This window comes from Cavia porcellus, unplaced genomic scaffold (assembly GCF_034190915.1).
Source record: "Cavia porcellus strain 051 isolate PalLab524CR breed Dunkin Hartley unplaced genomic scaffold, mCavPor4.1 scaffold_13, whole genome shotgun sequence".
Taxonomy (NCBI): Eukaryota; Metazoa; Chordata; class Mammalia; order Rodentia; family Caviidae; genus Cavia; species Cavia porcellus.
Genome location: NW_026947496.1, coordinates 48,440,157 through 48,454,964, shown reverse-complemented (window position 1 = coordinate 48,454,964; position 14,808 = coordinate 48,440,157). Strand labels below are relative to the sequence as shown.

Here is a 14,808-nt window from a genome sequence, read left to right as displayed (position 1 = left end):
TACCGATAAAAAGGAAAAAGACACAAAAAAAATGTCATTCAAGTTTTAGGAGTACATGGGCACCATGAGAAGTCTTTTCACATATTTTTGGTTTAAAACAAGCTCAAGATTGTAATTGAATTAATGTATATAAAACATGAGTTAAGAATTTCAAAATTCAGTTTTGAGTAATAAAAGTGGTAGGATTTGTACATATTTGTGACCTTAGAATAAGGAGGCCTTGCTGCTGGATAGACATGAGGGGTAAGGGACTGAGGACATTTCCTGAATTTTTAGTTTGTGCAACCTATGGGATTAAAGACACTATATTATTCACTTTACCATTATTGGAGCAAAACACCAAACTCATAATTTAAAGGAAGTAAAGTTTAATTTGGCTCACTATTTTCAAGGGATTTAGTCTGTGACTTGCTGGCTCCAAAACTGAAGCAGCATGATCAACAGCTCTGGCAGAGGAAAGCTGCTTTTCTCATGGCAGCTCCTAAGTTTGGGGGTAGGAATGCTAGGGATGGAGATATATCCTCTAAAGGATGCCCCAGTCACACACCTATTCCAGTCAGACCCTAATTCCTAACTGCACTCCTTAATGGATCAGCCCACTGGTGAATACAGTGCCTGCACGATCCAATCATATTTAAAGAGCCTCATCTTTGAACATATGAGACTTTTGAGGAGTAATCTACATATAAGCCATCACCATCTGTCTGCTGGACAAATGTGAGTCACAAAATATTTAAACTTTCTTGAGGTGACTCTGGTTTTGAATTGGTAAATGCTTTAGTATGTATCCAAGTGGAAAGATCTGCATCTTGAGGAAAGGATAGGGAAGTAGATGGCCATTTAGGAGGCAAGATCATCAGTTGTGGAGCAGAGGGAGAGACAGAGAGAGAGAGAGACAGAAGAAAGAGAGAGAGAGAGAGAGAGAGAGAGAGAGAGAGAGAGAGAGAGAGAGATCATGGAGAGAGCTTTTCTTTGAGCCTGTGTCATACTAGTATTTAGAAATGCACTTAGGAAGAAGTGCATGAAGGAGCCAGAGCAGTTGGGGAAATGAAAAGGTGCAGAAATGGTATGTATTTTCGAGAAAAGATGATTTCTTTGAGCCTTTTGTGTTGAAGACCACTCAGAAAGTAAGCAAGAGCCTAATCAAGAAATGATTATTGAATGTGTCACAATGGAGTTTACTGAAGCTCTTCGTGGAGCCAGTGTCTTTGGAGGGTAGGAAAAAAAGACAATCAAATGAGTTATGGGATAATAGGAAGAAAAAATGTAAAGACAGCAACTTTATATTCTTTTTCTGATTAAGGATAATGAGAGGAAACTCAGCCAGAGAATTAACAATAGTAGTCTCTACAATGTGGGAATGTTTGTACTGCCAGTATGTATTTTTCTCATTTCTAGCCACATAAATCTATTTCTCTTGTTATAGCCAACTACTAATTACAAATTGTGTTAAAGCATAGAATTACTAAGTCTTTTAGATTGCTGAGGGATGCTGTTTGTGTTGATGCTGGATACTTGGGGAGAAAGTTCACACCCCTAATTTAGGTGTCATTTCCTACCTCTACCAAACATTATATTCAGCCACAGGTGAAAGATTATCACTATGGAAGTTCTTTCCATCGTACCTACATTTTCCATCAAGGACTCCTGTGAACAATTCATTTCTCGGGTTCTTTTTTAAAAATACTTTCTGATTTGCTTGCTTTTTTCCCCCTATGGGTGATCATCATCTCAGAATTGAAACATGAATGTTTGCCACACTCACTGACTGTTTCTGACAAATGATCTTGGATAAATGGCCCACTGGCTGAAATATGAGTTAGGTGAAGTGAAAATAAAACAATGGAAAAGTTTTCTTAGGTAATTTAGGACGAACTGGGCATATTATTGCCAGTTTTCTGAAACAATTCACTCCTATTCTGAGTTTCCAGTAGTAGCTGCTAGAACACAAAATTTCACCATGAAATTTGGACCTTTACTGTCAAAAGTAACATGCAGAAAGGGATAAAGGAACCAAGTGAAGTCAAGCTTGAAACCCCAGATATGCCTTTCTTACAAGATAAATAAATACTCTGGATTGTCAAAAATTTTTGGTTAATTGCTAGAACTCTGAAAGAGTAGATTTGGACCATTGTAACTAGTGTTCTTTTTGCTTTTGTGGACTAGATTTTCTCCAGAATTCTTATTCTGCCTTCTATTAACCTTAACTATTTATTTTTTGTTCTTCTATTCTGAGAGATACTCCTTATGATTTATGACTATTCTGGATAAACTGCCTCTTTCATTTTGTTCTCCTCCTTCTTAATTTTAATGCAGTGTCTTTCTTTATAAGGAAAAACTGCATTTGAAATCACACAAATGCTACCTTCTCTAAATGGTTCATTTGTGCCCCAATTGCCTTATGACAGGTACTTGTTCACTTAGGGAAGTGGTCATGTACCCTTTAGACATATCTCATACTGGGAGATCAGCCACAATATAGGTATCAAATGCACAACCACAACTTCTGAACAGTTATTCCTTTGTTGTTTATATGAATATTCACACAAAAATGATTTTTCAATAATTTATTGAGTAATCAGAGGAATACTTAGCCTCAGCTCCATTCATCTTCACTAAAACCTTGACTGCATAAAAAGGGAATGAGGATAGCAAAATCAGGAAACAGCTTTCCTAGAACCACCAGTGTCTCCAGAGATCCACACCATGTTGGAACTTAGGATGCTGGGAAACAAAACAACCAGCCTGCCTCCCTGCTAAGCAATAGTAAGCCTACTGATGCACAAATGGAGAGTCAATCATCCCACTTCCCCTACCCGCTTTCTCTGGCCCCCCACCAGCAAATGGGAACCAGAATCTGAGCATCTCCTGGGAGGTTGACCATAGCTAATAAGGGGGATTTCCTTCTACCATCTCTTTGAAGGCAAATATTTTTATTACTGTTTTGCTTTATTCTGATTAATGGTACTGCTCTATTCAATATTCTGTTTTGGTAAGTTCTATAATGTTCTGTATTTCATTTTATTAAGATATACATGATTGAAAGAACAACTATTGTGAAAACAATAAAAAATACTGTGATATCTATTACTGTTATCCCAGTAACCTGCTGTGAAGTTCTGTACAATTGCACTACACTGTCTCAGTTGGCTTTATTCTGCCTTGTTCTGTTGTATTCTACTACCTTCAAAATAAAAATTAAAAAAAAAGAAAACTAAGTATTACAAGAAAATTGTCTCCTACTATTTGAGTACATTTGAAAATTGTTTTGACACAGATCAGAGAAATTATGCAGTGGAAAATAATAATGAAGGAAAATTTCCCCTAAACCCATGCAAAAGCAAGCTTGTTAGAAAGTAACCACTGAGACCAACTTTCTGTTACAACAAACTTCATATCAATAAATTTGTAGAAGAATTATTCCTCTCAGTATGTAATAAATGCAGAAAGGTCCTCACTAAAGTTACCTCTTTGTTTTGTAGTAGAAAAATCGTCCTGAGTGAATTTGTATGAATTAACTCAAAGTGACAGGGCCATGGATGTAGCTCAGCGATAGCACTTGCCTGGTAAGTGCAAGGGTCTGAGTTTGATTCTGATATCAAAAAAAGAAAAAAGAAAGAAACCCCAGCAAACTGACCAATTACATTGACAGAAGTTAAAATTCTCAAGTCACTCAAAAATTGTGCAGACAAAACCTATAATACTATAAATATAATAAAGTTTTGATCAATGAATCATGTTATTATATCCAAGATAAATCATACATAAGGAAAACACTTGCATTAGACACCCAGGTCTACTGTAACAAATCAACACAAATTAGGTGTCTTGAAACAATAGATATTTGTATTCTCACAAGTTAGAAGGCACCTTGTCCAAAGTTCAGATGTTTTGGAGCAGTGGAGTAGGTTGCAAAAGACTGAAGAAAATTCGGGATATAGATTGAGAGAAATAAGACTAAGATTTACCAACAGGCATTAAAAGATAAGTAAAGGGTTAATTTCAGCTTACTAGTGAGAGAAGGTCCACAAGATGTGGGTATTGTTTCAAAAGCACTACTTGGTTGGTTCACAGGGGGCCATGTACATGGCTTGGCAAATTCCACGGTGTGTGTGTGTGTGTGTGTGTGTGTGTGTGTGTGTGTGTGTGTGCAGGAAGTACACAGCCACAGGACTGCAGGGTAAATCCCATAGGGCTGCATACTTAGTAAGAATAATACTTTGCAAAATCCATGCGGAACACATACCTGACAGTGTTACTTACCTGGTTTTTGGTAGCCTGTTAATATGAATCACTTGTTAGCAAAAGACTTTATAGATTAAGCTACATAGCAGTGACATCACTAAGGGTTTGTTTTGTTTTGTTTTTGCTTTTGTTTCTGGATTTTATGTAATTTTATGAACAAAATTCCAAGAAATGACTGACTTAGCACATAGAAACAAGGCAATTCTTACAGATAACAATAGTTTTCCTAGTGTTCTTTAGATACACTGATTCAGATTTTCTTGTGTCATGGTACTTAAAATGTCTCTTTGATTTGCCAAGAGTCTTGGTAATGTTAAAGGGGCATTTCAGGGACATGATGTCAAATCCCTAGTTTTTCTCAGGGATGATAACCTCTACCATCAGATGCCTAAATGTTCTTATCATCTTATCATGCCCATCTTTTAGTAATGACTCTCAGGCAGCTCATCAACATGTACATTGAAACCAAACCCTCTATAACAGTACAAAGAGCAAGAAATCATAAGGAGCCCTGTTTCAACAGTATGTAAATCAAACAACAGTATGTAAATCAAACACAACTTTATGTAGCAGGAGGCAAGTACACCAACTGTAAATAAGATCAACCTTAAGTTTCATTCTGCTAGTAATGTGGGTCTTAACTTGAGTAAAGCTAATGATACATTGTAAGAATTATCAAGAATGAATGCAGTATTTTGTTTCATGAGGCACAAGTACCTCATTATTTTTTATCTAGTGACCCTAGAGGGTCAAACACAATTCATTGCACTAAATGCTTAGCTATATTTAGATATTTTTGTATTAAGTGAAAGAATGATATAGTGTTTGATGTCTTCAAAAGAAACTAAATTAAATTAAAGTCCATATAGCAATCTGTGTTATGAGCAGTGTGTGTTGATCCAGTTTAATAGTTGGTTTTCTTGCATCAATGAAGTCAGTTGTATATTTCACAAGCAAATAGTACAGGAAGACCAGTGTAATTCATTGTACATACTTAATTTATTTTTTTTTTTTGGATTATCATTATATACACAGGTTTGTATTGTCCTTGTGTTGTTAATGGGAACATCTTAAGCTCTGAATGTTTTAATGGTAGTTCTCTTAAGTTAAGTTTAAATAGATGCATGAGCATCTTATGATTTTGATCATCTTTTCTGATAATTTAGTCAAGCATATATATATATATATATATGTATATATATATATATGCCTTATATAAGACATATATATAGATATATGCCTTTTATAAGCTCTTGGTTTTAATTTTTGGTAAGGATGGTGCAAATAAACCCATCTCAATTTTGACAGCTCTAATGTTTTCTTTATATTTCCTATAGTCTTTTTTTGTTGTATTCTGGTTTGAACCCAGACATTTTGCACTAATTTCCATCCTCAACACTTTTATTTTTTAATAAATGATAATTGCATGTTAAGATAAAAATTATTACACTGTTTTCCCAAATTGTTGTATAATTTTTCAGTCCCACTAATAGTCACTGATAATGCTATTCTAATGACAGAATAGTGGCCTCTAATTGTTCTTCTAATTTATTTTCTTAATGACTTGTGATGTTAAACTAAATCTTTTCATCTGAATAATTTCGAAGTGACTGTCTTTCACACATTTGTTAATTGTTTTCTACATTCTTGACATTTTAACACATATAATATCTGTCATGTCGGCTAGCTAAATATCCATATTTTGTTTATATAAGACTTGTCATTGGGAATTTTGATGAATGTAAAATTTAGAAAGTACACGTAACTTAATTTTTATCTAAATTGCCTGCTCTTGTCGCCCACTTTTTTTAAGTCACACTCCAAAAAATTCTAATATCAAAATATAAACACTGAAATACTCAATGATAATATATAATTTATATTTAATTTTATAATGTTTCCCTGAGTTATTCATTTGAAAAATTGAATGACATAGTTCTATTACCTATGTAAGATATACCAGGTAGTATTTTTATTTGATTTTTTAAAAAGAGTAGTAAATGTACATACTTTTCATGGCAGTAATTCATAACTATAATAAGTAATTTAACTTGTCTTGTATAACATCTGAATTTTTTAATTTGGACCACAAACATAACATGCACCCAGGAAATATAATACTGGTGCTTCTTAAAGCAAAACTAAAACTCTTTCTTAAAGGCTGAGCAGCACACAATTGTAAAAACCTGAGTCCATATGAAGTGCTTTTTTGGTCTTCTAAAAGATCAGGAATAAGACTTATACTTTTAGATATCAACCTTCAAATAATTATTTGGAAATTTTTATTGTATTTTTTAAACTTGAAAAATTACATTTTGACAGTTGAAAATGTGTCACTTGACTTTCAAATTTTAGGAACAATATTTTCCACAATTAATAACTGAAAACATTTTATTATGATAAAATACACACAGCATAAACCCCAACCATTTGGAGCATTGTTGAGTGTAGAGTAGAGTGCCATTCATACTGTGTTACAACCATCATCATTGTATATCTCTAGCACTTTCTCTTTTTCCTGAACGGAAACTGTGTCCATCAAACAAGAACTCCCCAGTGTCCTCTTCGCTGACTGTCTGGAATATCATTCTATTTTCTATCTCTATCATTTGGACTACTTGTAAATTTATCTCTTATAAAAGGATTCTTCCAAAATTTTTTCTGTTCTTAATTACTTATTTCAATATTGTAGCTTCAGGGATCATCTATATAGTACTACATGCCAGAATGTTCTTTCATAGTTAAGGTTAAACAGTATTCCAGTGTGTTTCAGAGTTACATTTTGCTTATACATTCTTATGATTATAGACACTGGGTTGTTTCTAGGTTTGACACTTGCAAAACATGGTATTATGAACATGGGTATACTAAGGAATAGTTCCTTGTATGAAGTTATTTTGGTGTGTGTATTTTCTAATCATATGATTATATTTGTTAATACACAGTTACATTTCTAGTTTGACAAATTACAAATAAATAAGGCAATTAACATTAAAGAATGACCTAACCTTTCTCATATTGGTAAATAATGTAGGTTAACTGAGGCCATGAAAATGAGACCCATCTCACAGGTTTCATTTTATTGATCCAGTGAAAAATATGAAACCCATGTTATATCTCAGAGAGGCATGTGGTCTAATTTTCTGTTATGTACTTGCCATACATAAGTATAACACAAAGAACTCCATGTGTTCATTTAAACCAAAGAGCATTACTTACATTCTGTGATTAGGTATATGTCTTAGCTACTTTTCTCTTGTTGCTGAGACAAAATACACAACACCCAAAATTAAAGGGTAAAAGATTTTTTTTAGCTCAGTTGGTAGAGTTTTTAGTCCCTGATCATCTGGCTCCAAGACAGGGTTGCACATGGTAAGAGTACAACAGTTCATGGCAGCTGAAAATAGCAAGGCAATAAGGGAGGGAGGAGAGAGAGAGAGCGAGAGAGAGAGAGAGAGAGAAAGAGAGAGAGAGAGAGAGAGAGAGAGAGAGAGAGAGAAAGCAACTTTCTTTCTCTAACATTTTCTCCAGTCTACCAGGATCAGGATGGTGCCAATACAATCAGTGGAATGATTCAGAAATCATCAACCCTTAATCCCAGCAGCCTTAGTCCCAGTACTGCACTACAAATCAATCGCACACTCTACATTCAGCCACCTTCAAAAAAGGTCTATGATTGCATGAGGTTTGGGGGGACATCCGAACACAAACCATAACAGTACACTGAAGCAAGTACATTTGTTTATTTTGAGGATATTTACCCATCACTGATAACCACGTATTTATTTTCTTCCACACATGAGTCTCAAAATATTAATGATACGTTTTTCAGTAGTAATGAATACTAAAGGACTGACTGTGGCATAGCCATGGGCCACAAAAATTTGAATACAATATATTACTGGATTATTATTCAACACAATTCTTGAGGAAGATATAATGTCCAAACTGGTGATAACTACAAAGAGACACATAAGCAGCAGAATGGTCCGAGTGGCCCTTTGTTCTGGGGATGCTTTTGGAGAAACTTTGTTCCTGTGAAGATGCTGGGACTGTTTTTTATGCCTCCACAAGAGAATCACTATGTATCCACCTGAGAGGGACACAATTCCTATAAAGAACATATCTCTGATGGTCAATAATGTGAAAACTATGTGCCAGAGTAAATAGTTCATGGGTAAAAGAGAACAGGACTTACTGACATACAAAATATTTTCTGAAGTTAAATTGGTACTAGCAGTGATGGAGATAAAAAGGTGACTGCTAATGGATATATATAACAGCCAAAATAAAAGAAGGGAACACAGGCTGTGACATGAGGATTGGTGTTTTAACTTTGCCAAACAAGAGCTTCTGGGGCTGAGCGTGATAGCCTGAAGGACACTCAGATGGCAGGTGATACACATGGAGAGCCCCCTCATCGACCTGTTCAAGTAGATAACTGATTTACATGTAATATCATTCCAAAACCCCCCTTGAGAGGTAAAAATGTCTCCAGTTATGAATCCTGTGGTTAGCATCTTCAATAGGTGGTTTAGGGCCAAGAGGCCAATAGGCAGGTCAGTGAGTCTGGGCCTGTGCCCTACAACAAACACAACGATGTGGAAGAGAAGAAGGATGGCATTGCCTGAGACCCCAATCATAAACTGAAAATAAAATATGATTCTGATGTTAATATTATTGGACAATTCCTTGTTCACATTCATTTTACATGGAAAGATGCATACAATGAATGTCTGAAGAGAAAAGCAAAAATACTTTATTACAGGTAGAAACTCCTTCATCAATATCAGCTGACACTGATGTCATCACAAAAATGAGTACATTTTTCTAGGTGCATCCCTATTCCACTTAAAATCTCAATTCTCCCTCATAGCATCTGAAAGCCATTCAACTCTCTCTGTCTCAACATTTCCCGTCATGCCTAGATCATGCAAGTCATTGCAAGGCTTTCGTATTGACCCTCCCACCGGTTGGTCGTACCCAGAGTTGCTTTATTTCAGTGTTATATTTATTCTTGTTTCTTTGCCAATCCAAGTATTCTTAATATATGGACAGAACAAAGGTTGGTAAGTATTAACTCTGCAGTCAGACTTGTTGATTTTATAACTGTGTTCCTTTTTTTCACTCTGAGTCTGAAATTTAATCATCTGATATATACAATAAGACTACCTATATCTTGGATGTTTTATGCATGACTGGAACTTAAGTATATGTACCAAATGTGGAAGCATTCTGGCATATGATGATGTTTCCCAAAAGGTTCGCTATCAGCCTGCAGTTATTCATATATGTTACTGGGTAGATTTTTTGCAATTCCTTCAGTAATTGATGAGCTAGGTTCTTACCTGGAACAAAGAAATACAAAAATTTCCAGAATAGTACAAAATTTGAGTAATACTTCTCCAGATAACTCTGATGGAATTTTAGGACTTTTGTTTGAATTCTCCACAGTAATTATACATTTGACACATTTTTATTATCATGATAGAATAGCCTATGTCAGATGAGTTCAAATATTAGCAAGAGTATAGTTCAATATTTTTCTATTCAGGAATTTCAAATAAAAGCAATAAATATAATCATGAACAAAAATGCATTATGTTTATTCTATTTTAAAATTTTAATTAAAAGATGAGTACCCAAAGTAATCCTGAAAGATAGATTATGTAGGACTCTGAGCTTTCATTTCTCCTTCACATAAGCAGCGACACTTCTCCAGATTTACTATTCTCAAGCCTAAAACCGATCCAAGAAAATTTTAAAAGTGATGCACTGGCTGGATAATTCTTCTGAAATATGCTTTATTACTTTAATTCAATTTTCATACATGAATTTTACTTAGTATTATAAAAATCTTTCCAGTCATATAATAAAAAAGTATTATAATCTGAAAGTCAAAGATGTAAGGCTTAATTATATTAAAGCTATTAAACCATGTGATTCTGTAATGTAAGATGCTAAGGGGAAGCAGCAATGTTAAAAATCAATAAAAATGTGATAGCATTTAAACATTCAAAGATGAGGAAAATAGTGCTTAAAACATTTGAAAAAATAGCTCTTCTGGAAAAACTTCTATACCATTATGAGAACAGTTAAATTTCATGTGATTAAGTGACTGTATTCTGGACACTAATGCAATCTTTGTTAAGTAAGTATTTCTCTTCCTCATGAATTTTTGTATAAAATATGGGCTTGTTTTCCTTCTTAGCTTCAATGTATACAAGTCAATGAAGAGAGAAAAAGAAAAGGATATAAGTTCAATTTTAGCAAAGTAATGATCAGTAAAAGAATTTATTTTAATACAGTCAAAATGTTTTGGTTTGTCTCATAATAATATCAGAAGAAAACAGTAAATTATTAATCAACGTTCTACTTGTCTGCAACTTTTTGTAACACACATGATCACTAACCTGCAGCCCTAAATATTATTCTATGACTTTTGTGAACTTGTAACAGTAATGTCGGTTTTAGTGTATTTATTTCTTATAGGATAAAACATACACTAATAAATTTTTAAATAATAACTATAAATAGGGATATTATCATTTAAGAACGAACACTGAAGAATTAGTCAAAAATTATTTTTTCCTGTTATTTCTGTAAAATACAAGTTTTGAGTTCATTTTGTTTAATTCAATTGCAGTATGTGAGTCTTATAAACACACAGCAGTATAAACTGTCCAAGTCACATGTTTTGGTCATATCTATATCTGGGTACTGTACTATAAAATTTTCAGCATGACTTCAAATAGTGAAATTCTGCAAACCTAGGTGCTTTAGTAAAGTCAAGAGTATAAGATGATATGAATGCGTAACAATACTAAGTAAATAACGGCTTCAGTAGATCATTAATTTTAAACTACAGGGAAACCTTATCTTCCTGAAAATAAGATTCCTTAGGAGAAACAGAAAAAAATAGCTTCCTTTAGGCAGAATATACTTCAAGGAGAATGGGAAGATTTCATATAATGATACGCACTAACCTACCTTCCTAAAAGCTGTGCCTAGAGACATCACAGAAAATATTCCTCTAATCATCCTACTAACTATTGTCTCATATTCAGCTATATAAAACATACAAACAAATGCATATAGTTTAAATTATTTACATATTACATAGTAAGTTCCACAAAGAAAGTTATATAGGTCTTTCTGGGCTAATGGATCTTTTAAACAGGTAGTATTCTGGTGAATGTAAATGCCTCATAAAAATAAGTTCAAGAAAAAGAAAAAAAAAGTAAGTTCAAGGAGATCCTGTAGCATGACTTTTACTATCCGTGTCTCATCATGCTCAACACTATCATCTAGGACACTGATAGCAAACCTATAGCATATGTGTCAAAGTGGGCTGTTGTTATCATTGAAAGCTCTGAAAAGATCACCATCATTGGCCTGAGAGAGCAGGAGACAGAACAAATGTTCTTTACTTGGCAGAAATATGGCTTTTAGGAGTGAGTATGCTGAGATGGGACTTGGATGGACTAACCTAGCAAACTGGAAAAGGCCTCCTTGAGGGGCGCTTGACTTTTTGTACATAAGGAGTGAAATATAACATGATGTCTGAAGTAAGTCCCATGCAGAGGGGCCATGTTGAAGGAAAGAGGAAAAGCTAAGCAGGAAATGAGAACGCAAACAAACACATGGAGCATAAATTCTCAAGGAGAAATCTAAATACTCACTTATTAGAGGTGATAGTGGAGGCTGGCGTCTTTTCAAGGAAAAGATAACAGTCAAGAATTTTTATTATGTGGAGCAAGGAAACAATTATATTGAACTCTGTATCATCCTGTATTTCACCTAATGAGGCACAATCTTGTGACACAGAGTATTACCAAATTGGCTTCCTAACTATGAACTAATGTTCAGGCCAGTGCTCAGGATCTTGTGGTTTGGATGAATGTGGAGAGTGGAGAGGAAGGAAAAAAATGCCTATGTAGAGCCCACTTTTATGGGGTGCTTGTGGCCAGTGGGTGGACTCTTTTCAGGGTGAAGGATAAAAGGTTTAATTTGTTTTGTCTTGTGATCCACAAGGTAACTATTTCCATCACTTAGCACTGAACTCATGTAAAAAATAACACAATTTATTTCCAGCTTTTGATGTAGAGTGCCGGACCCTCTGGGGAATGAGAAGGATTTGTATCAGGCAAGTGGATTTGAAACTGATGGGAAAGTGTGAAGTACACTGTATCCTGTAGTACAATTTTGAATGGAAAACTATACAAAGCACTAGGGAGAAGTGGCCAATTTGTGAATGAAGCTGAAAATAGCACCATACTCATGCTGGGAGCTCCTTGCACGGTTGCTCCAAAATGTATGCTCTCCAGGACTATGAACAAGAAAAACCTGGAGAGTATTCGGGTAAGTGAAGTGAACCTCTATATCTGAGAAACATGGTAAAATTTTTTCTTTTTTCTGTTTAGTAAATTAAAAGGATGTAAGTTCAGCTCTTGTTTCACACCTGCAGCTATAATATTTACATCACCAATATTCAAAATAAATTATCAGGAAAGCATAGTGATCTTTTAAAATAAAGAGAGGAAGCCCAGAGGTGCTTCTGCTTAGATACTGAGTTGTCATTACTAGGAAACGTAAATGAACCTGCAGGAGAATCTGATATTCTGATTAACCCATCAATGAAATAAGTCAAGACTAATTCCTGACAAACATCTTGATTTTTTTCCCTCACCATATTCTTTGTAACTTAGTCCCAAGAAATGTAGTCAGGATAGTAATTGTCTGTTCATGTTAAGTGCATTAAAAGATACAGTCTGAGCGTAAAGTACAAAAAAGGATATACTTTGTGAGTAGACTGAATTTTAATCACTGAAGCCAGGGAAAGATGCATTTCAGCTGCCCAAATACTTCTAAACAAAATGAGTTTCAAGAATATCTGTTAGTAAATGCATGGGAAGGTATATTTTAGAAGTAGTAACACGAAGAGAAAGTATTAATGAACACACATACTTTATCTGCCCAGATACTGACAATTGTACTCTTAGTTCTGTGAGAGCCTAAAATTGGGAAAGAAACATAATCTTATTATTAAAACTTTTAATAGCAAATAGCAGCTTTATCATCTCATTTCTCACATCAGATATGACCCACTTGGCAGAACACAGGATGAAAGTAAAAACCATTAGTTTACAATTGTGAAATTAAGTAAGAACAGAAAATAAGCTGGAAGAAAATTTGCCAGTAGGTGTTTGTTACAATGTGAGGTTGCTCTCACTGAGATTAAATGTTTAAGTAGAATTTTATTTCATTCTAAATATTCTGTAACTGCTTTTTGAATTCTGAAAAACATAAAAGTAACTTACATCAATAGCAATTATATTTTCTGAAGGTGACAGAAAAAACATTAGTATATTGAATAACAGTATAAAGTTCAAAATTATCATTTCCCTTATTGTTAGGAATAAGAAGTGTATAAAATCTCTAGGAAACATTCTGTATGTATCCTGAATATTGATACAGCTAGTCAGTGAATTTCACTGAATTGAGATGAACAAATGCAAAGTTAAAATAAATTGATATTTCCTTACAAAAAATTGGCTCATTTTATGACTCAGAAATTAAACAACTGTATATGTAGAGAACGAAATTTATCAGTACACTATACACAAAATAACTTTCTTGACTCAATAGCACCATTACAGCTGGAAGTTTCCTCTAAAGCAACAAAATACCTTCTCAATAGAGCCAATATTTTTCTCTCACAGGCTGCCTAAACCTCATCTGCTAATTGATTCTATATATGTGGATATAGAGACACTTACCAGATGGACACTTTGTGGGAGGACTCACTATACATGAGAAGAACCTGCACAATTTTACAGAAAGGATATTTAAATCCTTTCTGCAGGCCTGTATTTCTAGTGTCTGCATAAAAATGACAGGCTCTTTCTCAGAGGACAGAAACATCAAGTGCCCAATGGAATATTTTCTGTACCTTAATTATACTTTATCTCTATGGGATAACAGACTGAGAATGCCATGCTCAAAAACATTTCTCTTAAGTTTCTTGACATATTTTCATGGAAGAAGTCCAAGTTCCAAACGGTACATACTTGACAGCTCAAACTAACATCTGTCAGTAAGGGTCTGTTATTACTGTAGACTACGCTCTGATGAAGAAATCTCTGAAGACAGTGCTTTCTTCTGTTTTTTAAGAAGCTATTTCTTCAAAGAAAAAGAAAGAAAGAGAGAGAAAGAGAAAGAAAGAAAGAAAAGAAGGAAAAAGAAAAGGAAAAAAGAAAAAAAGGAAACTGTTTCCTAAAACAGTGTGAAGGTAGTGGAACTCTCAGTATGTTCTGGCCAGCGAGATGTAAATGGGAGCCCGTGGGCCTTTACTTTTTGGTTTTCCATTTTCTTCATTCCCTAGCAGTTGTCTTGAGATGGATAGGAGAGTGGAAAACAGGAAATGAGATGACATGATCCAGCAGCCTCAGCAACCGTACTGTGTACACCTGGGCTTTATTTCCAGGTGCAAAGAGAAATGTTCAACGTTTGCATACCGTTTGCCACTAGAAGAAAAATAGGTGAACTGTATATTCTCACTAT

The 14,808-nt window shown here is 34.5% G+C and overlaps 1 protein-coding gene across 1 annotated transcript; it reads right to left on the bottom strand.

Moving 5' to 3' along the window:
* Window positions 1-8,027: 8,027 nt before the first annotated feature.
* On the bottom strand, window positions 8,028-9,029 carry LOC101787141 (vomeronasal type-1 receptor 48-like). The gene has a single exon (XM_063259702.1). It carries the CDS (start codon window positions 9,027-9,029, stop codon window positions 8,028-8,030), a length of 1,002 nt encoding a protein of 333 aa, XP_063115772.1.
* Window positions 9,030-14,808: the final 5,779 nt, after the last annotated feature.